Source organism: Alternaria burnsii (genome assembly GCF_013036055.1).
Source record: "Alternaria burnsii strain CBS107.38 chromosome Unknown 740, whole genome shotgun sequence".
Lineage (NCBI taxonomy): Eukaryota > Fungi > Ascomycota > Dothideomycetes > Pleosporales > Pleosporaceae > Alternaria > Alternaria burnsii.
The window spans coordinates 1,743,354-1,769,206 of NW_024066112.1; the positions used below are offsets into that span (position 1 = coordinate 1,743,354).

At 51.5% G+C, this 25,853-nt stretch overlaps 9 protein-coding genes across 9 annotated transcripts; 5 read left to right on the plus strand and 4 right to left on the minus strand.

The window, feature by feature from the left end:
- Positions 1 to 58: 58 nt before the first annotated feature.
- GT037_005419 (uncharacterized protein) lies at positions 59 to 1,003 on the minus strand (the record flags this gene model as incomplete). The annotated part of the gene is made up of 3 exons (XM_038930466.1): positions 59 to 409; positions 492 to 754; positions 850 to 1,003. 3 exons carry the CDS (start codon positions 1,001 to 1,003, stop codon positions 59 to 61), a joined length of 768 nt encoding a protein of 255 aa, XP_038787416.1.
- Positions 1,004 to 2,024: 1,021 nt separating this feature from the next.
- On the minus strand, positions 2,025 to 3,374 carry GT037_005420 (uncharacterized protein; the record flags this gene model as incomplete). The annotated part of the gene is made up of 2 exons (XM_038930467.1): positions 2,025 to 2,610; positions 2,662 to 3,374. The coding sequence occupies 2 exons, from the start codon at positions 3,372 to 3,374 to the stop codon at positions 2,025 to 2,027; spliced, it is 1,299 nt and encodes a 432-aa protein (XP_038787417.1).
- A 653-nt stretch (positions 3,375 to 4,027) lies between these two features.
- Positions 4,028 to 5,012, plus strand: GT037_005421 (uncharacterized protein; the record flags this gene model as incomplete). The annotated part of the gene is made up of 3 exons (XM_038930468.1): positions 4,028 to 4,164; positions 4,213 to 4,440; positions 4,496 to 5,012. 3 exons carry the CDS (start codon positions 4,028 to 4,030, stop codon positions 5,010 to 5,012), a joined length of 882 nt encoding a protein of 293 aa, XP_038787418.1.
- Positions 5,013 to 6,345: 1,333 nt separating this feature from the next.
- GT037_005422 (uncharacterized protein) lies at positions 6,346 to 7,473 on the plus strand (the record flags this gene model as incomplete). Its single annotated transcript, XM_038930469.1, has 1 exon — positions 6,346 to 7,473. One exon carries the CDS (start codon positions 6,346 to 6,348, stop codon positions 7,471 to 7,473), a length of 1,128 nt encoding a protein of 375 aa, XP_038787419.1.
- Positions 7,474 to 7,626: 153 nt separating this feature from the next.
- Positions 7,627 to 11,357, minus strand: GT037_005423 (uncharacterized protein; the record flags this gene model as incomplete). The annotated part of the gene is made up of 4 exons (XM_038930470.1): positions 7,627 to 7,666; positions 7,830 to 9,188; positions 9,716 to 11,017; positions 11,089 to 11,357. Coding segments are annotated over 4 exons (2,970 nt in total), but the record flags the coding sequence as incomplete, so codon positions are not given.
- A 1,242-nt stretch (positions 11,358 to 12,599) lies between these two features.
- Positions 12,600 to 13,365, plus strand: GT037_005424 (uncharacterized protein; the record flags this gene model as incomplete). The annotated part of the gene is made up of 4 exons (XM_038930471.1): positions 12,600 to 12,652; positions 12,765 to 12,799; positions 12,908 to 13,022; positions 13,257 to 13,365. The coding sequence occupies 4 exons, from the start codon at positions 12,600 to 12,602 to the stop codon at positions 13,363 to 13,365; spliced, it is 312 nt and encodes a 103-aa protein (XP_038787421.1).
- A 3,753-nt stretch (positions 13,366 to 17,118) lies between these two features.
- On the minus strand, positions 17,119 to 18,768 carry GT037_005425 (hlh transcription factor (gamma); the record flags this gene model as incomplete). Its single annotated transcript, XM_038930472.1, has 1 exon — positions 17,119 to 18,768. One exon carries the CDS (start codon positions 18,766 to 18,768, stop codon positions 17,119 to 17,121), a length of 1,650 nt encoding a protein of 549 aa, XP_038787422.1.
- A 2,577-nt stretch (positions 18,769 to 21,345) lies between these two features.
- On the plus strand, positions 21,346 to 23,118 carry GT037_005426 (sft2-domain-containing protein; the record flags this gene model as incomplete). The annotated part of the gene is made up of 5 exons (XM_038930473.1): positions 21,346 to 21,568; positions 22,054 to 22,180; positions 22,588 to 22,652; positions 22,714 to 22,799; positions 22,966 to 23,118. The coding sequence occupies 5 exons, from the start codon at positions 21,346 to 21,348 to the stop codon at positions 23,116 to 23,118; spliced, it is 654 nt and encodes a 217-aa protein (XP_038787423.1).
- A 2,447-nt stretch (positions 23,119 to 25,565) lies between these two features.
- On the plus strand, positions 25,566 to 25,751 carry GT037_005427 (uncharacterized protein; the record flags this gene model as incomplete). The annotated part of the gene is made up of 1 exon (XM_038930474.1): positions 25,566 to 25,751. One exon carries the CDS (start codon positions 25,566 to 25,568, stop codon positions 25,749 to 25,751), a length of 186 nt encoding a protein of 61 aa, XP_038787424.1.
- Positions 25,752 to 25,853: the final 102 nt, after the last annotated feature.

Here is a 25,853-nt window from a genome sequence, read left to right on the forward strand (position 1 = left end):
ATTCGCACCCTTGGTAGAGGTGGATGGACACATACCCACGATCAGTAGAGACCCCAGGTTAAGATCTTCTTAACTTTTCTTTGGGTGCCTCACCCTTCACACCCGCCCCATTTAAACCCATACCAAACATAGGAGCACCTTTCTCCAGCTCTGGGTCTTTGGGCGACTCCTTATTTGCAATGTCTTTGATCGTGTCGATTGTCTTTTGGTCTAGCTCGAGCTCCTTCTTCGCAGGTTTGCCGAATTGGTGCAATTTATGACCGAAGAGTCTGACACCCCAGGATTGTACATTCTTAGCGGTAGTCTCATCAAAGTTGATGGTTAGTCCACCCGTGGGCGTTTGCACCGAGGGAATGACCGAGATGAGGTTTGCAACAATCAGCTGAGGCGTAGCCTCGATAAAGCGACCCTGCGTACACGTTGTTAGTGATGAACGGAATAGGAAGCGATTTGGAAAGAAAAGGGTAAGAGAACATAAGGACTTCACGTACCTGAGCCGGCTCTCTCTCCTTGGGGTGGTACACCAGCCATCTGTACTTTGGATTCTCAATGTTATCTTGCCCGTAGAAGAACTTTTCGTCAATTTCACACTGAATCCAATGTTCTCGTGCAGCCTTCTCTTCCTTGGTTTCGTTTTCGTCGGCTTGAATCTCGATTTTCTTCACGTGGTCGGTTTGGAGCGAGGACAAGGCTTCAGGAACGAGATGATATACATCGTCGAAGCGTTCGCGGGCGATGAACAGGACAGTCTCATCTTTAAAGCATCAATTAGGAATGTCTTCAGCCTCTTGTATGAGGGTTAAAAGATGAAAAGCTCTAGGTTGAAAAAGGTCTTCGCCAGCTACTCACATGGAGATTGTTTCTTGAGCGACTTCAAGACGTATGCAGGGGTGCGGTAGTATTCTGCCTGGCAACACTGGTTTTTCTGGTACCAAGCTATCTTGACAAGCTCTCCCTGTTGGCGAGGGAAGAAGATTTTATCGCCTATGTCGGGAAGCATCATGTTTGGTGGTTTCGAGTGGGAGAAAAGAACTGGAAGGTATGATGAAGTTTTGAATGTACAAGTGTAGGGAGGAGCCTCAATGCAATGTAAGATGCGAATAGAGAAGCTGGATGTGAATAGATGCACGTCTTTATACTCGTTTGGGGATATGAGAAGATCTAGTCTCTTGATCGAGACTTCCAGAGCTTCGTTGTGTTCTCCATGTTTGCGACGACCCTCGCATTTCTCAGGTAGCCACTGGAAGCTTCGCGCCCGCTGACAGCCTCCATTCCTTTCTTTGTCACTGATGCTAATCAGCCACGGAACCGTGTGACCAAAGTGCATGGTGTCAATGGTCAGTCTCGCTACAATGAGGTCGCTTGCGCAAGCCCATGGTTGTGCAGTCGCAACATTGGGCATAGGAGAGTGTGCTCCTGCACCGGATTGACCGAATCACAACGCCTCGTCATTGGTGTGGGATCTTGGAGAAGCTGAAGTAGCACGTGCTGAGACATGGCTTCCTTGGACAACTCTGAACGGGAGATCTAGACCGTATATCGCTCATGCAGTGTGCGTTCGGTGGTTCCCATCAGAAATACAACCGCACCAGAGGCTTTAGCTACTTTAGTTAAAGTGGTGTGAACGGAATCGAAAACACCCACTCAAGACCACTCATTAGTGTTTACACGCCTCACAGCGGGTGGAGGTTCTAGCGCGTACTTCAGGTGGTGTTACCGGCAATTGCGTAGCGGGCCGAAGTCAACCACCAACTCCACAATCGCTTGTTTTCGACGCATCAAGCAGGTCAGAGTGAGATTTGGGCCGCGTTTCATTAGCGTTATTCTTAAATTGGTTACAGCACAATTAAAAGGAGAGCACTACCCCGCGCCTGAGGCAAAAGCTAGCATACACATTTCTAGACACGGTTAGCTCTAGCGACGTTTGCCACGCGACACTCTCTCTTTAGGACGTTCACGCAAGCCACAACATACGGTTCTGGAAAAAACAAGGCTTGTTTTTGCGCGCTCGAGCTCATCTAGATCTACTTCCTCACATCCTTCCAGACCCCGTCATCACCCCTGACTCTAAGCTGTTGTGACTGACTCTTGTCATAAGTGGTCACATTCGCGGAAGACTGGTAGCTTTCCAGCTGATTGCGCCGCATGTATGGCGCGATTTCATCGTAAATTGCCTTCTTTGTCGCCGGGTCCATCTGCAATGGGCGAGGTCGCCTGGGCTGGACCGTAGGAGACAGTATGTTCGTTGCATCCGGCGGCCCGATAGCACTGATCATAGCCAAAATGCCGAGGAAGCCAGAGGAAACTTTGCGAAACTCCTCGGTCTTCCACCGAAAGTACAGTACGCTAATCTGAACGCGCTGCCGTCCGCCCAGCGCATCAGTGAATGGCTCGTCCCAGGTCAACTGAGCAACATTGCCCGCTTTGGGCTTTGTGTTCGCGAGAAGCGATGTCATTCGCGCTCCATGCGCGCTCCACGCTGGGATGCTGTCTCCCCTGTTCAGGAACTCAAGAGCGACTGTCTTCCAAGCATCTTCATTTGGGGGTAGCAGCTCCAGGTAGGTACGCTTCTTGATCAGCGCGCTGACCGGTTCCGTTGGATGTTTGTAACTAAGACATCCGGCATTAGCTACTATCCGAGATATCGGTGGAGATGCTCACAGCAATTGATTTTCGGTTCGTTTTATTCTCTCTTCGAACCACTCTGCCACCATTTGGCAATGTTCTGGCTCGGTTCCAAACAGCAACTTCCAGAGCGCTTTGACGAACTTCCAGATTGGTCCGAGTACTTCTCCTACTCTCTTGACGAATACTTGTATGGCTGATTTGATCTTCTCTAGGATAATCGATATCCCTTCTTTGAGCTTGTCAGCAAATGACTGCAGACCCCGAAGAGCCCACTGGACAGCTTGTTTGACTTTGTCTAGAACCCATTGTAGCCAGTCCGGCAGTACTCCCTTCAGAAATCCAAACAATGTCTCTTGCGCTTGCCATAAAAACCTATTGACAGCATCGATCACAGCTTTCAACGCCTCTTCTACTTTCTTCAGGGCAATTTCCACGGCTGAGTTGATCGCTTCGGTGATATCCACTCCATCTTCTGCTGCAGCTGCAGCAACCTCTGTTACTTCGTCCATAATCTGTTTTAGCTTTTCGTCGAAATTCGGTGTCAACTTTTCGAGGTCGTGCTGGACACCTTTCGCAGTGTCTGCGACCTTGTCTGCTAAACTTGTGGCTACTCGCTCCGCGTCCTCAATCGCTTCGCGAAGTTTTCTCTGTGCTTCTTCTGCGATATGTCGAGCGTACTGTAACGCGGCTTCTGCTTTGCGGCTGACTTCCTCATACATATCGACGAATACATCGAAGAATCCCATGCTGTTCGTAATTCGTGAAGGTCTTGTGGAAGAATGGCGCTAGCCAAAGTGATAATATGGCGAGTTGTAAGTTTCCGTATAGTGTTTGGGAGATGTTCTGATTCACGAACAATACTTGCAAGTACCTACGGATTCTGTGTCGCTACCGTGTGGGCCCACCCATGGTTTCGTAAACTCGGCTTCAGATCTTCATAGTCTCGTGCCTAGCGTATATTGAAAAAGTTGTGGCTTGAGCTGAGTACGCTGGGCTTCGGGACCAGGGGGTACCCGATATGTCCCCACCATAATGAATGCCCTTACTTTTCTCGCTTGACTAGATCGGCAGTACAGATCCTGGGGAAACGTCCCACACATTCAACTGAGCCTTGCCTACGGTCTTGCCGATACACTAGTTTGGTGTCGTTAAGCTTGGCCTTAGCGGTCTGGATCATTGTGACGAACAACGCGTCACGCCTCCCGCGGCAGATTTGATGGAGAGAGTGAACAGGAACGCTCGAAGTGGAAGAACAGCACTGGCTCTAGTGGACCATAAATAACCCTTCGTCCACAAGCTGTATTGTATCATTCTCATCTGAACTCACGACTTCACTACTACACTCAACGCAACAGAGACCTTTCTAAACCTTCTTTACTCTCCGCAGGTATCCTCCAAAATGGCCGCAGTTGCTACAGCCGCGCGTAACATGGCCGAGAGTGCCGACCGTGATGCCCTTCAACAACAGGAAGAGGCTGTCGAAGTCGCATCTCAATGGGCACAAGAGAAGCTTGAGAACTTCCTGGCTTCTGTGGAGTAAGCGATGTCATAGATTGACGAGAACTGGAACTGACCCATCTTCAGGAACAGCGGAAATGACCACAAGCTTCTGAAGATCAGCTATATCATCAGTCGTCGTACTTCCATCGACGTCTTCTCGGCCAAGAGTAGTGACCTTGGCGAGTTTGTCAAGCAGATCATTGGAAAGCTTGCCGATGGCAAGGTCATGGAAGGCATCGCCGGAATGGCTGGCACGGTCATCAACAAGCTGTTTGGTTCCGCTTCTGGGTCTGCGCAGACGGAGCGATTCTAGTAAGTGACCGTTCAGCATGGACTGTAGAGGAATACCTCACTAACGATTACGTAGTGAGGTCACATTCGACGAGCTTGGAGGTCTCAACCGTGTTGATGCCTTCTTCTTCTGCTACCGCTTTGCCTCTAGTGGGCTGACCAACTTCAGCAAAGCCGTCATCGGCACTTGCATCGTCCGCTCCGCTGCCTCTATGGTCGACGACAATGCTTACCGCGTGGTTCTTACCAGTTCCGCGACCCTCTCCGATGATAGCCGCAAAAGGATTGCGGAGAGCATGGTTGGGGCGGCCAAATACCAGAGTGTCTCCCTTGACGAGTCAGGTAACCCAGTAGCGACAAACGCCAATCAAATGGAAGCGCGTGCAATTCTGGCGGGTGTCATCGGTGAGGGAGTGGCTACTTCGGATCAGTATGTGGCTCGTAGAAACGGGAGGATAACGACGTCACCCTTCAAGATTGCCGATACGAATGGTGGTGCGGAGTCTCAGGCGGACAAGCTCGCTGCAAGGACTAGCACTTTGGCAATGGATGACAAGCCAGCGGCCAAGCAGATCGATGGTGCGGGAGCTTAAACCTTGGGTGTTGAGCAGTGGTGTTGACATGGGAGTAGCTCGAGTAGTTTCTGACAATGTCGTAGCCAGGTTAATTCTAGTTTGATCTTTACTACATTTATCTTTTCAGGTTGCGATGTCACTGCGTCTGCAAGATAATTGAGCCGCATACACCGTTCGTTAGTATAAATGCAGCGTGAAAAACACAGTTTTGACGCGCATAGGTTTGGTGAAGCGATCTGGTGACATAAAACCGGCCTCGTGAGCGTACAACCGACTGTCAAGATGTGCTCACGTCCAGATGAAGGAGTGATGAAGTGAGACTGAATGTGCAGTTTACGCGGCGCCAGCTGAACGCTCTAATGTTCGGCTTCTCCCTCATTGGTTGAATTCTTGGTGTCGGTTCGGGCCGGCGACCTCGATGACTAACAGGTGCACTCAGTGGAACCCAGACTCGATCTTCTTCGCATCACTCCCCTTTCGCTCACGCCCCTACATATCTCACTAGCCCCTGGATTGCGAGGCTGTCGGCGCTGCGCTGCCCAGCATGTTCCAGGCACCCCGCCTTCTCGACCATCAAATGGACCCTGAAAGTTCACTGAACACGAGCTGAAGACGCCACACTTTGGAATAGCGCAAAGAATCCACACACTACCTGGTTCTCGTCTCATGTTCACTGCGCAAACTGATGTGAACACATCACGGAATGGGCAGAGCTATCCCTAAGCGGGTTGCATCCCGCCTCGGTCGGTTTATGATGGAAATGCGTCGTTGGGGAGGAGGCCGGAAGACTCATGGGGGGTCTCGTTTCCGAATGAGTTCGGCGAGGGTGTACAACTTCACCTTCATAGACCCGCTGAGACAGAAGATGGCATAACTCCCTGAATGCGGTAAGATCTGCAACGCGGCCCGGCTGTACTTTCCATGGTACTCGAAGAAGAAGCTGTATTCTAAGGCTGTCTCGGTTCCTGACCATGGTCTGCTCAGATAACATGTTGTCTGTAGACGTTATTGTGTGCAAATGGAAGGTAGTGAACTGACGTACCGGTTTATTCACGCATGGGTCAAGTATTCTTCTCTTTCGATCTCCGACGACCGACTGTGTTCTCCGGCTTGTCCGCGTAAGAACCGAGCAGCATGGCACTCTGGAGTCACCTCGCTCTTGACATCATCCATAACTCCGTCTATCTCCGTCACAGTTCGTCTTGCAATGCACGCGGCTGACTCTATATCCGTCAAGTCGTCGACTCAATCTTCTGTGATCATTGTTCGCAGCAGTATAAGAAGGCGTCGATTCAAAGACCATATTGCTACCTCCAAGCCTGCACAACCAGCCCGAATCACTTCTCCAAATATGGAAAATCACTTACCTGCCACCTACCACGCACTGCAGGTCGACAGTGTCGACACGGGCCTCCAGATCGTTGAGAAACCAATGCCCAAGGCCGACACAGGAAGCGCCATCGTCCGCATCGAAGCCGCCAAGATCCTCTCCTACCACCGCGAAGTCTACAACGGCGAACGCCACTACTCTTTCCCAACACCTATAGTCGGTGGGGGCAGTGCGATCGGACGGATCGCAGCCGTTGGACCCGACGCCACGACTTTGACCGAGGGTCAACTTGTCTATGTTGACTGCGTAGTTCATGCGCGAGATGATCCAGATACGCTCTTCCTATCTGCAATTCACGACAGCGGTGCAGAAGGCAGTAAGAAGCTGATGCGAGATGTCTGGCGCGATGGGGTATTCGCTGAGTACGCAAAGTTTCCGCTTGAAAACTGCATTATTCTAAACGAAACAATCTTATGCCAGAACCTGGGCTACTCAATCGAAGATCTCATGTACATCGGGTATCTTATGGTCCCTTTTGGCGGACTACGAGACATCACACTCGAACCTGGAGAGACCATCGTCGTGTGTCCTGCAACTGGCGGATACGGTGGCGCGGGCGTGCAGGTAGCGATCGCCATGGGCGCAAAAGTCATCGCCCTGGGCCGCAACGAAGAAGAGCTTGCGAGATTGAAAGAGCATGTGCTCAAGGGTACCCCAGGTGCCTCGATCGAGACTGTGAAGATCACCGGAGACGAGGCCACGGAAATAAAGACGCTTCAGAACTTCGGTGTCATCGATGCCGTGCAGGATTTCACACCGCTGCAAGCTTCCAAGTCGACGCATCTTAGGGCTGCAACGAGTGCGCTTCGTCGAAACGGGAGGGCCAGTTTAATGGGCTTTGTTGATCAACCAGTCGCTCCGTGGCATTGCGTTGGGCGTAACATTACGCTAAAGGGTAAGCTAATGTACGAACGAAGCGATATTGTGCAAATGGTCAAAATGCTGGAGCGAGGGTTGTTCCCCAGGACTGAAACATTTGTTGAAACCGAAATCTTTGGACTGGATGACTGGGAGACGGCTTTTGATCGGGCGAGCAAGCACACAGGGATTGGGAGGCAGGTCATTCTGAGGCCTAGTATCATGTCTTGATATCGCATGACTACCCTAGTTGGATCCATGTACGTTTCCAATCAAGCTGTGCAGAAATTTCTTGTTCCACCTTATTCATGTTCGTTGGGGTAGAGGAAGACGCAGGCAAAGGCTAACCCACTGATATTGTTCTCTATCAAGGGCTACTTACCAGTACACAATTTTTTCAGCGTTTTTCTTCTTGACTATAGGGCTGCACATGTAATAGTACTCGCCTATATCTGGTGATTGGGTGCGCCGCGCTTGCATCCTTTACAGCAACAACGACATGTAGAACCGGACATTTCTGCTTCTCTCCCCACTGGCCAAATTCAGTCACATCCTCGTCAGCTACACATGACTTGTACATCCCGTACGGCACTGTGAAATGCACGACGCTCGCATCCGGCCCTGAGACATCTGTCAAGTTGACCGTGGGGACATCGCTCGGCGAGGATTGGTATGAAGACGGACCCGAGTATTGGAACCAGGTGAAATTAAGACGAGCGCCCATGTCCGGCGAGTACGAATCCGAAGCATCTAGCGTCATGTTTTCCCCACCACTGACGTTGAGATGCAACGCATCCGGGCCAGACGTTCCATTCAGCAACACCACGGGTGGATGCGTGGTGTTAGAACCAGGACTCCAAGGGCTGAGCGTCCACTGCATTCTAGCAGCAAACTCGTGCTGGAACGCACCGCGCCACCTCCACACTGACGCGTGGTTCGTAAGGAACATCTCGCCGTTCACACCTTGTGCCATATCCACAGCATCGCCGTACTGCTGCGCAGCTGCATCGCCATCGAGTGGGTTACTCGTGTACCTCCCGCCCCAGCTGCCCCACTCCGGGTACTCGGGGTTTCCCAGGCCGTTGGGAATATGGTAAAGCAGACTGGGCGAGTCACCTTCCATCACATACGCGATGTCGGGATATTTTTTGCCTAGCTCGCCAATCTGGATGTTCTCTGTGAGCCACGCCTGCGACACGATGTCGTTGTTTGGACCCCCTGGATCTACGGATGTGGAACTTATACCGACCCACGCTGCGACTGGGTATTGGTTGAATCCATGGCGCGAGGCAATGTACCGCATACTAGGGAAGTTACGGCGAATCCAAGGGCCTGTGTCGTCTTGGTCTGAGATGGCGTAGGCACGGAGCTTGGAGGTAAACGTCTCTAGTTCTGAGGCTGAGCGAGTGCGGTTTACGGTCCAGAGCGCGGAGGCGAGGGTGTTGGCTCCGCCCCAGAGCTGTACGTATAGTGGTGAGGGGGAAGCGTCGACGGCGTTAATCAACATTTGGGTGCCGGTTGTGATATTCGCTCCTTTTTCCAGTTGATGTAAGGCTTGCATGCCGTAGACGGAGGGTCCGGTGCCAATCTTGCTTTTCAAGTCGTCGACTGTTGGGAAGGAGGTGTTGCTGTGCGATTGCAGGTTTGACTGAACGGCTCCGTATGCGTCTACGATGTCGTGGATCATATTGGGAAGCGTAGCATTGGGAAGCCAGAATGAAGTTATTGCTACTAAGCCTTCGATCTGGTAGAGGTTGGAATGCACGAGTAGCCGGACCAGAGACATTGAGTCGTCGGGTTCGTTACCAATGTCTGTTAGAACGAATATGCGATTCTTGACTTCCGGGACATGTTGAGTAGAGCGAGCAGAGCGCGGTGCTGATGAGGCGTATGGAAAATTCGATATGGCGCAGAGGCCTCCAAGCAGGAGTGTGTCAAACCTCATACTGGCAAGATAATTGTGATCCAAAGAGACGAAATAGAAATTTGTTTATTGCGGAAGTGATATTTTATGTTCGGCACTGGTGCGGCCCGACTTTACTTGCCATGGTCGCCGTATTGAGTCTGGTATAGATCTACAACCTCCAACGTCACTTCTCCATCGGATATCGGTTATCTTTCCTATGTTGAGCGCTGGTATCGATCGTCGGAATGTGGGGTAAAATCTGGGGTTTGCCAAGACGGAGAAAACCCATTCCTGTGCGACCCTCCAATCACTTCTTCCTGAGCTCTTGAGTCTCCGCGCTTTTCTCCAACCTTCATCTGAAGGAGATTATGGTTTAAACATCTTCAAGACGATATCAAGGCTTATCAAACGATTTCTGTAATCATCGTAAGACTGAGCTTGTAGTAAAAGCACTTCATAGAATCTCTTACTCAGGGTTGTAGCTATGTAACAGACTTCCTAGAACAACTCCAACAGTGTACTCAGAGCTTAAGAGAGCCTAATCTCCCTAGATATCTACATAAAGACTAAACAAGCAAGATGTTTTGAACGCGAGCTTGGTCGTACGCTGCCAGCACTGACTCCGCAGCTCCATTCAACACTTCGAAAAACCCAGCCCTTTCAAAAGCACCCGCATGGTTCTCGGACTCCACTACAAGAATTCCTTTCAGTTCAAACGGTCCCTGAGGTTCCATCGAATACATGGAGCTGAGTTCCCCTCTCAAGAGCACAAGCAGTTGAGCGTCGATCACTTGATCAGCGTTGTAACAAGGCGCATCTAGAACATCAAGCAGAACTTGCACCGACCCATACTCTCGAGGAATACTAGATTCTGCTGAATGAGAACTTGAGATACTTCTGTCGAAGGTGAACCCGGTATAATAGTATTCTGTTCCGCCATGGTGAATAGTGCCTGGAACAGGTCTGCATTTCACAAGCACTGAACCTTGCTCGACTTCTCCGGAAGGCTTTGTCAAAACAGAGAGTTCGATAACTGCTGCCATATCGCATACATTGGTGGAATATTCGAATGGAGGACTTGAGATCCTACCTGACACGCTCGCCCAACTCCAAGTTGGCGCGCGCCATACGCTAGGCCTCGAGTTGTGGTTGCTGCGTGATCTCCAACACAGCTCTTTGATGAAATTTGCTTTCCAGAGCCCAGCAACCAGTTTGTCACTCACAGCATGTCCAACCTCGTTTGCTACGCCAACTAGTGCAACTAGAACATCTGACTCTTTGGTGATCTTGCATGAAGTGTAGAGGGTCAAAAATCCATCCCACATTCTGTAGACTTCTCTTATCATTTCCATATTGGTATCATTGATAGTGTTGTGAAGGGCGATGTCTTGTATGGGCTCAACGCCAGGTTCTTGCCATCGATTGTCGTTGAGCGACACTCTAAGTGCATTCAACCTGCTGCGTTGCTTACTTTCTGGCGTTATGTCGTTTTCACTTTTGAGAGATGTGTGACATTCCCAGAAAAGCAAAGATCGCGTAAAATGCAAAGTTCGTGGGGAGAGAAAACGTTCTTGAGCAACCCATGCCCTTTGATTCAAAGGCGCAGAATCAATTGCTGTATCTGCTGAACGTTGATGAATGCCGAACAGGTATGAAACTGGCGTTGGCAAGTCGGATGAGTCGTCTTTGCTTGACCACGTAGCCTCGACTATGACCGGTGTGAGTAGCTCGAAATCACGATCAAAAAAAAGACCAACATCTCCAGATTCAGCACCGGTAGCTGCAATACAGAAGTCAGCCTTGCTATAGATATCGCGCATGCGAGAAGCTTCTGCAGCCCAGTCGTCTAAATCATCCTGGAAGATGCACCTTCGTGTGGTTAGTGACTACGAGACAATAGATGGATGCAGTGACATTACAAGGAATCAATCCATATATACCGGATTTGGAACATTCGTGTGATTGCAATGGCTTCCTGAAAGGTTTTCGGCAGAGAAGACAAGGCGATTCCTTGCTTGAGTGTCTCCTCCGTTTGCTTTGTCAGCTTGATCTGCTGCGGATTCTTTCCCCAGCAGTGTGAGAGTACAGTGTAGGCGGCTCCAGCAATCGTCTCGACGTCATCACAAAGACACACTTTCTCTCCTGCAGATCCAACATGTATAGCTCTTGTTGGCGCAAAATTGTTGTGGGGTGCGAGACGTTGACACATCAAATGCTGCTGTCGGCATTGATGGTATTGGTCTTTGAAGAATGATAGAGCCTTGGCATCCCCCGTACTTTGGGTCAGGGGCCAATAATGTATGTCAGGTATTGCTTTGCACGAAGGTCAGTCTTGTATAGATAGGCAACACCCAGAATATCGTTGTTCTTACACTCGTATGGTTCGAAAAGGGGATAAACAGTCTCGATGTGATCTGTGAAGAATGGAGTCCTACAATCTGTCATATAGCGCGTTGGTCTCGGAACATAAGCGGCTCGGTCGTGTTGTTCTAACAGCGAGTCAGCCGTTGCAACTCGCTTTGACGAAGCTGAGTATACCATATTTGCTTTGAAAAGCTTTGTGGAGCCGGATGCAGATGACACAAGGAAGCTCAAGAGCTCTTTGGAAAGACTTTGCGTCAAGATGATGAATGTACTCATGTTTCCACGAATTATCCCAATTGTGCAAGCATTCTGCTCTCTCTCCTCGAAGGAAAGCTTTGCAAGGCTCGCAAAACTTATTTTGGGATGGTGTAGGCAGCCTCGTGGTCGTAACTTCTCGTGGAGATCGATCGCTACCCCATGGAACGAAAGGTAGGGACGGCGTCTTTTGGGCGTCGCTCATACTAGCGACCGTACCTACCAGTGTAGGCAAGGCCCTCTAGATGGTACTGCAGTTCTGCTACGATAGCGATAGACTAGGAGTAAGACGCAACCCCTCGCGCAGTATCTGTACGACCCCACCACGTGCCGGCGCCTACATGAAGGACCAGACCAATCATGAGTATGTACTGTTGATCAAAAAAGGCCCAATCAACATTGCCATACAAGCCAGGTTCCAGCCGACCCAAAGGCACATTCTCCGTCTTCATGGAATATGCATTGTTGTATAAGATGACAAGGCGTGAGCATTGTCAGCAGAGGTTGCCACACGGCTTCTCGCGACAGTCATTCCTAGAAGCCTAGTGCTACGTGATCCTAACAAAGAGTCAGCTGCGCATAATCTGCTTGAACACGAAGCGCGTCTTTAGCGGGCCATATCGTGCCTGAGGTTCGATGGTGGTTGCGTCATTCCGAGGCTGCAAGGATGGAAGTGAAGCACTGGCCAGCGAACGAGTCCGATGGCGCTAAGTTTGTCTGATGCTCACTCCACCGCACTCACCACTCTTCACTACGGCCATTGCACTTAACAACCGCATCGCGGACTCCCGAAAACAGTTCAAATACGATAAAAAGCCACTTTCATATCGAAATGAGTAACTTTGGAGGTGCTGGACTCGGTCAAAAGGTCATTAGGCCAAATCCGTGAGTTCTTCCCTCAATGCGCCGGTCGCATTATGCCACCACGGACACCCAGAGGACATACCCGCTTCTTTCTCTTTGTCCGTAACTTTCGCTAACTGTTTGTCCGTTCTAGGCCAGAGCGAGGCTCGTTTCCTCTCGACCACGACGGTACGCGAACCTAGCCTCGACTTTCCCATTCTACCTACCATCCCGCCTACCTTGGCCCTGATCCGTCGTCGCAATAAGTGCACACAACATACTGACATTTCCTCTCAGGAGAATGCAAGGAAATCATGCTATCGTACCTCCGATGCATCAAATCCCACCGCGGGACTAACGACCCCGAATGTCGCAACCTCTCCAAATCATACCTATCATGCCGTATGGACCGGTACGTACATCAAGCCTCCCTTCTATCAGGCTGTGCTCTACGCCTTCCTAATACATATATTGCGACACGTTTCCTCCTGTTCTTCGTTTTAGAGCAAGCGAGGGAGAGACAACGGTCTTCTCATACCACCAGATTGTCCCGACAGACTTCAGAAAGAGTTGCATACACTCACTCTTATCCCGCACGTCCTTATGAATCTGATGAGCGCATTACTGACCACTTTTGTGCCTATAGAAATCTCATGGCTCCTGATTCATTCAGAAACCTAGGCTTCGGTGACGACAGTGATGGCCCCGGCTCGAAAACTCCCACGACCACCTTGTCCCAAACGTCGCAAAAGTAGACTTTGGGGTACAAGATGCCGTATATTGTTGGAGTGAAGAGGGTGGTAGCCTCATGGCCATCGCTTCGGTAGCATCCGAAGAACCAAGTTCATGCTACCATTGCGAATACAGTCTCCACTCTTCCTGTTGCGCACCCTCAACGTCTAAGCCGATGCACCCGAGCCCCGCGAATGGCTACCATGCGCGTCCTGCAGCGAGTCCGCCTGATAGGTTACATTAATGGGATGCCCTGCATCTTGCCTGGTGATGCGCATTATGAGACATGGGGATGATCGAGGTACTGGGCGCGGCGGGGCTGGTATCGATGTTCGCGAAGAAGTTTGGTGAACACAAAAGAGCAGAGCAGACCAAGACATGCAGATGACGGCTGTCAATGACAGATGTTGTAGACACGGGGAGCGACGGCGCGACGTACAGGCATCACAACAGATCATACGAAAGACAAAGCGTTGCAGATAGCACAGCATTATCTGAGCCACATCGTTCTCTGTGGGACCTGACAGAATGGCGGTACGAATACACTTCTTTTACCGTTACCATACTCTTGCGATACCCCTCTCCACCGATCGCCATCTCCTGTTCTCCTGCGGTGGCGACTATCTCTTCCTCAACGATCTGCAACCGAGACCTGCAAGTCATCCCCCACAGCCTAGATTCACTGCAGATCGGTAGGTGTAACCGTTGTACAGCCGGTTAGCTAACACCGCCGATGACTTGACCCAATCCAACGAGGATCAACTCGTACCAAACATTGCTCTCCTGTCCCCTGTCGATGCCCGGCTATCGGATCGCGCACTGAGACATGTTGCGCAATGTTCACTTAACACACGACCGAGTTCCCTTAAAACGGTGTGGTCGCGCCGTGACGTCGTCGGCACATTAGCGTTTTCATTTTGCTGAGCGCGCGGGAGACGGGATGACGTTTGGACGTTTAGACATTGTACAATGTGACATATGGCTTGCTATGCGCGCACTCCAGTTTCTAGACAAAAGTGCGTTGACGTTCCCGATGCGGAAGTTGAGTAAAAGTGCTTTCACATGTCAAAACCCTCATCCTGAGTACCAGCAGCCGGGGTCGCGAATATTACCGGCATAATAGCATATACTATCATATCGCTTTTCCCATTATCAACGCCAACTATCGACTATCGACTAACAGAATCCCAGCCCATTACCGCTGCATGCGTAGGCACGTTGCACAACAGATGTCAGTACCGATTCTAACCACCCAGTCACAATCCCCGTCCTTGATCAACCGAGAAAAACCCTGGTCACCGATCGTACTACCAACCCCCCTCCTCTCGCTTCCGTCCCCCCTCTACTCCGCCCCGTTGAATGCTGTTACACAACTTAGGCACACCATAATGGCCGTAGTTGGCCGTGTAGCGATATTCGGCAAAGGCGGTGGATTATGCTGTTGTTGCATCTCTCTGTGCTGCATACAGGCCAACAACTATCATGACACCCCACCTTTCCATTGTACCAAGAGGAAAAGAAGGAACAAGGAACAAGGGAAGAAACTCTCCTCACGTACTGCAAAGAGTCTCTCTCTATCTTCCGGCAAAAGTTCCCACCAATCGAAACCATGGTAATTCGATAATGGTCGACAAACGAATGAACAAGCCCATGCGTATGCAAGTGATGAATGTTCATATCACATATATCCACCCCTCTCTCTCATATACCCTGTTCCCTCCCCCGCTTCCTGCCGGCAGATCACCCAGTTTACCATTATTTTTTATTCCCGCCCAACAACACTACGATCGGTCTGTGTGCCAAAGACCTAGGACAGACAAGGGGGGGGGGGAGAGAGAAATCACAAAAGGAAAACGGCCTCCAGGCCCGCAACCAATCAAAAGAAAAGCAACACTCGACGCCCCCTCTCCTTGAGCAATCTGACTTACTACCCAATCAATCAATCAATCAATCAATCAATCAGTCGGCAGACTGTGGAGTGGGAAAATATGCAGGTAACCGTATCACCGCTGCAAAAAAAAGATGGTTATTGAGAAAATCGTTGTAGTCCACACTAGGGGTTTTTTGTTTTCTTTTCTTTTTTTTGCGGCTATTTCAAAGAAGGGGGTTGGCGGGAACTCTACGACACACTTGCTCAATTTACCAGTTACCCGCGGTAAGCAAGCAAGAAAGCGATATACCAACAAACAAAACTCTAAATTCACTTCCAACTCATCCCGACACAAACTACATGTGCCATCTCCATCTCTTCTTTCCCCCTTGTTCTTTCTTCCTAGTCGAATCCAAAGTTCGCACATAACCCAACCATTCCAACTTGTCCCATGTCACCATGTCACCATTTCCCCATTACCATCCTAGCCATCCATCCATCCATTCACAATCTACACCTTTCTTTCTTTCTTCCTTTCCTCCTCCTCCTTCCCCCACCACCCGAGATAACCGAGACCACTCCAGTCCAGTCTCACAAACAGGGCGTAATCCTTCGTTCGGAAAGCCATCTCCTCGCTCGGATATGTATAGATCCCACCACTCCGAAAAGTTGCTTTTGTCCCTTGTGCCCCTCCGCCCCGTTCCGCGGCAAGCCAACCAAGCCGCCGTTGAAAAAGATGGCGCAATATACGGGTGTGACTTACTTTTGTTTTGTTTTGCTTATCTCTGAACTAATAGCGGGCGTCGTCGTTGTACAAGATCTAGCGCTAATTTTCATGCTGGATGTGGCGTTGACGCCCACCGCGGCTTGCGAAGACAAGGACTAGTCTCGACGAGCACGGTTTGTGTTCTTGTATGAGTGGGCGGGCCAACGTTGATGGCATTTTGCTTATGCCGTTGCAGATCATGGGTGCTGTAAAGCTCTAGCCTGGCAGAAAAAAGGCTTGGCTTCAGTGTGCTGGACAGGGCAAACTGCGGTGCGGCTCGACCAATTTCACTTCATTTGAACAAGTCAAAAAAAAAGCCATAGTTAAACATGTGAGATAAAATTGAAGTTGGAACCAACCAACCTATAACGCGCCCATAAGCTAGGTAACAGAACGACAAGTAACAAGGAATTTCCACAGGCCCCATCATATCCATAGCCAGCATTGTCCGAACGTCTTCTGCATGTCTATCATTCTCTTTCCCTCCTCCAGCAACACGATTCCCCACACCAAAGAACGCCAACAATCCGAAACACGCCGACCATGCTAACGAGGTACCTTCCTTTAACCAGAAAAAATTGTGATTAAAAAAGCGCAAGGGTGATGAGGTGCGAAAGCTACAGATAAAACAACGCCACTTGCATGCGAAATGAGACAAGATTAAATGAGAAAAGTAAGCGAGTCGTCAGAGCTGCCAGAAAGGTGTAGCCATAGCTATTGTGACAGGTGAGACCGCTGTGTACGGAGTGCGTGTCGAATACCGGAGCGACCAAGGCCTTTGTGCTCCGGTTGGATAGGCTAGGCTCGGGTTATGATGAGCGAAAGCCAAGGTGATGATGTGCCACGGAGGGGTAGAACATATTATGCAACGAGATGGGAAGTGCTTGATGCAAGCGAAAGCTTCATCCGTCCTTGGCCAGCAGAGACGGTATGCGAAGAGCAGGCTCAAGGGCGATGATCGATGACATGCCGAGGAATGGTCCACCGGTCTGAGGCGCCTTTAGCCTCATTGATGTAGCTCTAGCGTATGCATCAAGCAAGATGCAGGAACGGGTGCGGGGTATCGCGGGGTATCATAGTGAAGGAATCGACAAAGAGATATGGAGACCGGAAGAATTGGGTTACCTGACATGCTTCAGATCAGCCCATGTCCATGCCATACTCATCCTCTTCTTTTAGGCTGGTCCAGTACTGTGGCTGGTTCGATCCAGAACCGCTACCGGTGCTCTGCATACCGGGACTAAGGCTTTGTGGAGATACGCCACTAAGGGGCTCACCGGCCAAGTTGGTGTGCTTGGGCACTCGGAGTCCGGAACCTGGTCCTCGCGAGTATCGGAAGGTACCAGAGCCATTCTTCTCAAGAGCCTCGAGGATTTCAGTCTTCATGCGCTTCTCGTCTTCCGTCTGCTCAGTGACCCATTCTTCGCCAGTGGCTTGTTGGAGTCGTGCAGCTAGCTCGTCACACTCCTGTATCTTCTTGGACAACATCCACATGAGATCGCGAGTCCAGCTGACAGCGCCGTTGAGAATGTCTCCTTTGTTTGGTCCCTTGTCCTTCTCCTCGATTGGCAGTCCTTGTGTGATGTTGCCAGCAGCCCGCCTTCCTTGGCCACCAGCAAGAAGTGACGTTGCTTGTGGAGGCGACATACCGCTGGCTCCCATAGTAGGTGACAGGGGTCCATTGTTGTTGATGTGCTTGCGGATCTTCTCGTCCTCGAGACGGTGCTGGGGTACGAGCCTGGACAAGTCGTGAATACGCTCATTGATATTGTCGCGTCGTCGGCGCTCGACCAAGTTGTGAGACTCCCGACGTCGGCGCTTCTTTGCGTCCGCATTCTGGCCAATGTCGACCTTGGCGGGGAGTGAGTTGTGCTTGCCCGAATGCAAAACATCGGTGATCTGTTGGTGGTGCAGACCACCAGTGTGGGGCGACGCAGTTGGTGAGTCGATCCATGAATGCGCGCTTCCAGGAGTGCCATCCCACTGGCCGGAGACGCTCTTCTGGTGGCGATGCATGTTGGTCATGATTGGCTGAGTGAAGTTACCAGAGTCTGGAGTGCCGAGGTGGAGACCGGCCATGGCAGGGGTCTTGGGTGACATGGGAGTGCGGCTGTCACTACCAGTCCGGCTCATGGTGATTCGCTGACGCATGGATCCACTCGGCATGCTGCCAGGGAAATTCATCCTCTGAGGTACTGATTGGTACTGGTTGAAGTCAAAGTTGCCAGGATGATTGAAGGGGCTGTGGATGGGTAGGTCGTCCGGTGTGTTGGAATAGATCTGGTTCATGCTTGTGTTGTTGGTGTGGTTGTGATAGTAGTCTTGCTGGCCAACCTGCTCCTGTGCAAAGTTGTTGAAGCCTGGTTGCTGGTCGAAGGTGCCCAGAGATTCAGCAAGCTCGTCGTCGGCAATACCAGCTCCGCCTTGCGTGTAGCTGTTGGTACCAAAGTGGTTACCCATCATGCTTCCGCTCATGTTGAGCTCGGAGGGGTTGATGCCGTTGGCGTTTTCGTGCCCAGAGAACTGAGCGTTAGCGTATTGGTGGTTCATGTCGAGGCCATTGTGCCCCAAAAAGCGGTTGTTGAACGACATTTCGTCGACCTCTTCTTTAATGTATGGTTGAGGTGATCCTGTGCCAGTCATGTTGAAGATATCAGCGTCTAGCACGTCGTCAGAGGGAGAGTCGAAGCCAAGGTCCAGCCTTGCAATCGGCTTCTGAGGAGAGTAGGAAGAGGGAGGAGTGAAGAGAGCGTCCGCTTGAGGGACAGTCAGTATTGTCTCGTAGTACATGATAGAAATTGACGCTTGAAATGACGAAAGAGGAAGTGTGGGAGGAGAAGTTGATATAGGAGATGTGGGTGTACTCGGCAGACGTTCTCATGACAAGTGCAGAGCGGGGAATGTCACAAAAGCATACTTACTAGGCTTTGGCATTACTGTGGGTTGCAGTATTCCAGAAGTGTGGGTATGTGAGGCCGAGGGCCGATGCTGGTGCCGAGTGTGGGATCTGAAACGATCTGACGTCGGCCCAAGCAAGTGATTAAGGAACGTACTCGCAAGCTTGCAGGATGATTGCAGCACGAGGCGTTCTGTGTCCCTTTAAAGATCCTGGCAGATGCTTGCTATTTGATGAGCACAAGGACAGTGCGAGCAAGCCTCTAATCTGGGTCAGAGAGCTATTGTTTGTCTGTTCAGAAGATGTTAGCGCTATGGCTCTCATGCAACAGTCGTCGTTGCGGGGATATGGCGGGAATTATCGCTCACCGGTCTGGAACCTGCTACGGCTATGAGCGGCAGTGTTTGTGGCTGCGGTTCTGTAGTCGAACTGAAAAGATATGTCAGCACACAGTCCGGCAGTCTGAAGTGTTGGGCGGTTGAAGGGGTGGGTGCATCAGAGTAGCGCACAGGTAGATAACCCGCAAAGGCGCGCGACGGCGGACGACAGCCGTGCTGCAGCCCGGCGCTGTGGGGATGGTGGTACAGAGGACAAAAGCAGCGAAACAGTCGCACACGGTCGCAGTATGGCTAGACCTGGTGTTGAGGATGCAGGCTAAAGCGAGAAGTGGTGGTGGCAGTGGTGGTGAGAGAGTAACAGCAAAAGAAAGAGCAACCGGACGCTGACTCACCTCACAATTGAGAGGAAGGCGCAATGGCAATGGCACCGGCACCTGCAACACTCGGTCTCTCGGTTCTGGAGAAACGGAGTGAGGTTGCTCGAACGGCTAGCTGCTCCGGTGAGGGGACAGCAAACTTGGTGGTCGAGGGAAGTCGTAGTGTTGGTGTATCAGTGTGGGGCAAGCAAGGGGTTGGTCTTGTTTGTCGAGGTGAGGGGCGAAGGGTCGTCTTCGTCCAGAGAGTCGAGAAGTGGATAGATGGGAGGCGACTCGTTTGTGCGACTGGCGTGGGTGGTGGTGGGTAAAATACCGGAGGTGGGATATGGAGATGGATGTCGGGGTATATGGCGGGGAGGGATCAAGGGTGGGACGTGGGCTGGGAGCCGTGGACCAGGAAGCGTGGTAGGCGGGCTGCGGTGCTTGTAGTCTGCGCGCCTGTATGCAGCACAGGCTGAAGATATTCCGCTGGCTGCAGCGGCTCTCTCTTGAGAGCGAGGACGGGGCAGCTGAAGCGAGTTGGTCGGTGTGGGAGGGCCCTAAGCCGGAAGGCGGTCAGAGAGGATGGTGTTGCTAGCGCTTGCGCCAAGCAGCTATTGGCAATGGCGAATCAGCCTGTTATCCGCGGATCGCAGGCCAGCGAGGGGGCGTGTGTACGGCAAAGCAAGTGTTCGGAGAGACAGCAAGGGATGACGTGCGGCGGCGTACAGAGGCAGCGATGGCGGCTGTGGAGGAAGCTCGGCCCGCAGTGGTCCGCAGATATATTGTATGGAGAAGTCGGACACGTCTGGAGAAGATGCTGACGGACATGCAGTGGGTGGGACTACTAGGCAGGAGAGGAATTATTGGACGCGGCACGGCAGCATAATATACACTCGAGTCGACCTGGCGGCTCTTTTGCCATGCTCACCCGCCTTACGCTGAGTGTGGCTCTGCCTGTTGCCCACCCCGGTCCTGCGCCCACCATGCGAGCAAGGTGTGGCCTCTTTTGGTCACGACGAAGTAATCATGTCTCAGCTACCCGGTTTTGGAGCGAAGCTGGGTGAGGGCGCGCAATGTGACTCACTAAAGGACAGTCGGGCTCAGTATCAAGCGTCATTCATTCTCGAGGTCCAGGGAGACATGCTAGACTGGCTTGGCCGAAGTGTCCGAGAGAGAGTGTGTGTGCGTCTACCTGAAAGCGTCGACTAGCCATGTCGCAGCGGGAGACGATCCCGCGCTAGTCGCTAGAGGACCGAGAGGACGCTAACCGACTGCCTTCACCCTCCATCACCGATGTGAACTGAGTCTATACTACCGACCAGCCCAACCCTCTCTACCCAGCAGCCGGAGAGTTCCTTGCTGCTCTGTACCCCGCGCCAGCCAATCGGCGCCGCCACAGTGCTGCCCCCAGCCCATCGCACTTTCCGCTACACCTTTCGCGTCGCCATCGCACCCACCGCACCCTTTGCGGCCTCGTCACAAGCCTCGCCCATCCGTCGTCGTATCTGAGACGCCTGTCCGCTACCCGCCATTGGCCGTCTGCCTCCTACACCGCAGGCAGATCATCTGCACGAAATCCTCCGGTCCGTTGTCGCAGTAGTTGCAGTTGCACCGAATCGAACAAACCGCTGCTGTGGACAGCCACATCCTGTATCGACACTAGGCAGCTGTATCCACTGCTAGACAAGGGTCAACGGCAGCTACCTGGGCCCGCATATCTTTGTGTCGCCTGCTGCGGCTTACAAGGCTCGACAAGCTTCCACTTGACCTCACCATGGCCTCCGCTTCGTTTCGCGACTCGATGAACTCTCTCGGCTGGAGCAGGAGAGAGGAACCCGCGCCCGTCAACACCGCGCCGCCCTCATTCCTGGGCCGCATACAGAACCTGAACCCCTTCGGCGAGGGTGGCTATGTCAGACTCCCCATAACAGAGACCAACCCAGGCGCCCCTCTCCCAGCGCCCTCTCGGCGAGAGGAGGAAGAGGGGTGGTTTGCGTGTAAGTCTACGTCTTCCATTACATGCCCTGGAAAAACACTTTCACCTTGCACGTCCACCTTCCTTACGCGTCTCGTTCGCTCCTCGCGTCTCCACTTTGCTTTGCCGTATACCCTACTGCCCCCCCATACACTATATGCCTGCGCACTACAAGACTCCAGCTGTGGCGCGTGATGTCATCAGACGACGACGTTCTGAGACTAGTCTCACCGCACAGCCATGGTTCTTTGTCTTCCGTCCATGGAAATCATATGGCATTCTTGAAATGAGCATCTGTCCAGTTGTGGAGAATATCCATAATTTCTCTCATGAACGTGTCATCTGCCCTTACATCTGCCTTTGCACCAACCCGGCCGCGCAACGACCGGCAATGTGACAGCAAGGGAGTTCCTGCGTTACCACCCTCGGATGCAGGACCATCGCATTTCACACTGCCCTCTCACACTGTTTTTGACTCATGTTCATTGCGCTAACTACTACCTGCAGTGAGTCGGTGGGACCGGCTGCTCGTATTTGGCGGCCTGCTGCTCGCTGCCTTGGCAATGTTTGCTACTTGCATTGGCCTGATGTTCACGCCTGTCTTCCTGCTCAGGCCACGCAAGTTTGCCATTTTGTAAGTTCTCAGCTCGTCTTGTCTCTGTTGCCTCTCGTATCCAGTCAAAAGGACGCCCTGCATGCAGCCTGCTCGCCAGTGGTGAGATCATACAAGGCGGATAGGCAGTGGCACATACCGTATGCGTCCTTCGGCACGGTTATGCGAACTCATGCAATCTGCAATGTCTCCAAGGATCGCATGTTTCCGCTCACCGAGTGCGGACGCTGGCCTTGACGAATTGCGTCGCTTGACTCTCTAGCCACCGTAAGATCGGCACTGGACCCTCTGTAGCGATCATGCGGGTCCAAGGTTCGGCGCGCTGCAGGGTGCAGACAGCCTTCATGTCTAGTCCAGACTCTACCTTGCCAAGTCGTATGCACATCACCTGAAGGACGTTAGCGCTAACAACCATGGCCTGATTGCAGATGGTCCATGGGAAGCGTTCTCTTTTTGGCAGCTTGGGGTGTCCTGATGGGCCCTATTCAATACCGTAAGCAAGCCTCATTCCTAAGCCAACTACTATCATCACCGTTGCTGACAATCCCACCAAGTCCAGCACCTCACCTCTGGTCCGAGGCTTCCGTTCACAGCTGCTTATTTTGGGAGCATCGCTCTCACACTGTTCTTTTCCCTAGGTGTAGGTTCAATTTCTTACCCCAGTACATATGATCCCTGCGCACATGTCAACCCTTGTACATGTCATGGCTGCCCGAAAATGAACATCCACCTGCCCCCCACACCATCCCTTATCGATTATCGTCCCCATACTAGCTCGTGTTCACTGACGTTGTCCGCGTGATTAGCTCCACAGTACCATCCTCACCTTTGTTGCGGCTATTGCCCAACTAGTATGTCTATTATGGTACATCGTCTCGTATTTCCCGATGGGCTCGACTGGTCTACGGTTCGCTGCACGTTTTGGTGGCAACCGTGTGGCTGCTTGGATGAACGACTGAGTTTCTTCTTCTTCTTCTTCTTCTCCTCCTTCTCTCACGCATTCCGAATGCTACGTTGGGTATTGTGGCTATGCAACGCTGTACATACAAATAGTGTCGACGCAACGCAACGCGCGTCGGAAATGTTATCGACTATCAGACATGTCTGCCAGAGCAGTAGATTGTCTCTTGACGCGAAAACAATCGTCTACTAGGATGCCTCCGATACACTTGTTCCGAGCCCATCACGTTGCGTAGTCACGCACACGGCGTTCTCCACGACGCTCCTTCCCGCCCTGTGATTGATCGGTTGGCCACAGAAGATGTGCCACACCAAACGTCGCGAGCTTCAGAGTGGGCTCGAAACGGGCGTAGACTGATGATCTAGCGCGTTGTTTGAAGGAGCGTTTCATCGTTTCATACACTAACCTATGGCCACATTTGCATTACCAAGCCCGACACTCCGACTGCATGCTTGACTGGACTCCACCAAACCTGTTCATTCTCATGTCCAATATACCTGTTACATACATGCCGGTTGCTAGTTGGTGACTGACTTGATTCGGCCTCTCGCGAGATTATTCTTGTCTCACACGCGACGCGGCGTAGCCTATCCAATCCCATCAAATAAGCCTCTCGGACGTTTGCGTTGATCATGCTTACCTTGTGGCGAGTTCACTACAAAGCAGCTAGCCTTACCTCACCAAGAAACCGTATTGTTAATCCGACCGGCTCTTGTTTTTACTATGAACTTCTCGTACGAAGTAGTGCAATGTGAGCAATTTGTCCGACCGATCAGCGCAGGGTCGCGATCAGCAAACCATAAAACCATACAACCTTCCTCTACTGCATACGTCAAAAAAAAAGGCGCAGACCAGTAGACAGTGCCGATCACAGAACGTCCATCGCGAAAGGCAGGGTCCCGCAACTCCCGAGAATGCACCGCCTCGGTCTTGGTAGACCTGTCGCAAGCAGCAAACCGCAAACGCTGCGAACGGCTCTGACACCACCTTGCGCGTTGTAACGAGCTACGAGTATGCTTGCTGTTGCATCGCGCAATACCTCCTATGATAAGGGTATAGTGTGAGTGGCGGGGCTAGGGTTTAGGGTTTGGGCTGGTTGCGTATTTGACATGGTGCTTGGAACATGACTCTGGGTGTTCTGTCGGGTGATTGCAGAGTGCATGATTTGCATGCGAACATGATCGCATATCGCGCGAACGATAATAAAGATTTTAAAATGGAGGTGTAAGGATATAGCTTCTTCTCATTCCAAGGTTCATCACTCTCTCTCTCTCTCTCTGTCGAGGAACTAGACAAGAGGCAAGTTTAACGAACAAGGCCATGAAGCGGTCTAGGTTTATCCATGGGATGTGATGAAGCCTCGTGATCTACAGATACCTGCCTACCAAACAAACCAAAATACACCCGAGTCTTGGGCTGGGAAAGAAGTGGGCGTGGGCGTTGTTATCGCGATGGACGTCGTAGTGGTGTAGTGACGAGACAGGGATAGGCATACCCCGCATCGAACATGATTGCGCATGGCATAGGCGCTTACGCACAGCGCGGCGCATTTTACATGTAAGCCACAATAACGTGCGACAGGGTCGAAAGCAGGCTGCAGGGTGGCCCGCTGGGCGCGTTTCCATACACTGCTCTTCTTCCGCATACAGTAGTTAAAACAGTTTGGTCCGATCTCAAAGGCTAGTACTTAGCACTTGCACGCTTGATTGCGCGAGGCGTTCTACCTGCTTGCTGAAGCGAGAACGAGGCGGTCAAGGAATGACAGGGAACTGCTCAGTAACATGGGTTCGCGTCTTTTTATTGGGCGGGAAACGCGGTTTCCGTTTCTAACATCTGTCTCGCACGATCGCACTAGTTTGGTCTCGGAGCGTTTGGAATTAGAACATAGGAGAAGAAGCAAAAAAGTTTGGTTCACCATGAATGAGCGGTCAGTCAAGTACTATAGTAATGACGACATGATGTCATTCCGAGACGACGACGGGCATGAGGCTTGGAACTAGCGGCATGGGTACACTCGGAAAACAGAAGAGCAAAAGGAATGACAGGATTCTCGGTATTCGATGCCGATGGAGGTGTACGGTTTCGCGTACTTGGTATTGGATCATATGTAAGGACAGTGCGGAGATCGAGGGGAGTTCTGTCAGTGGATGGTCATTTGGGCTTTTTTTGTGGCGAAAAGTGGTTGATATTCGTAAGGCAAACCAAGAGTAGGTGTAGTGTGTGGCTTTGACTAGAGACGGAGAAGAGGAGTTCCATGGACGCGTAAAGGACGTGGTTATTGGGTCATTAGACGCGTCGTCTGACTACTGTAAGCCTCGCTCGCCTCACGACGGCAAGGCCACAGATTACTGGACCGGAGCGATGTTGCGGAAGATTCATCAAGTATTCCATCTACTCTACATGATTCTAGACCGAGCAACTGCTAAAAGTCGTGTATACCACGCAATGTTGACGCTGTCAATATCCGGATTGAATGTAGTGTACTTCTGGATCTGGACTACTGCGAGCTCAGCTGCTCTATACCACGCGGTCCAACTTCAACCACAACCCGATTCTAGAATTCGCAAACGAAGAAATAGTTCGACTGGCGATATCATACAAGATCAGGAGAGTACCACAGCGGATATGTAAGTTGGGTCTCCTCAGCTCTTGGGGGTCATATTCGCGTCGAGGATAGGCGAAGTCCGGTTGCAGGACCGATAAGCCCTCGCAAGCGTAGGGCTGAACAAGATT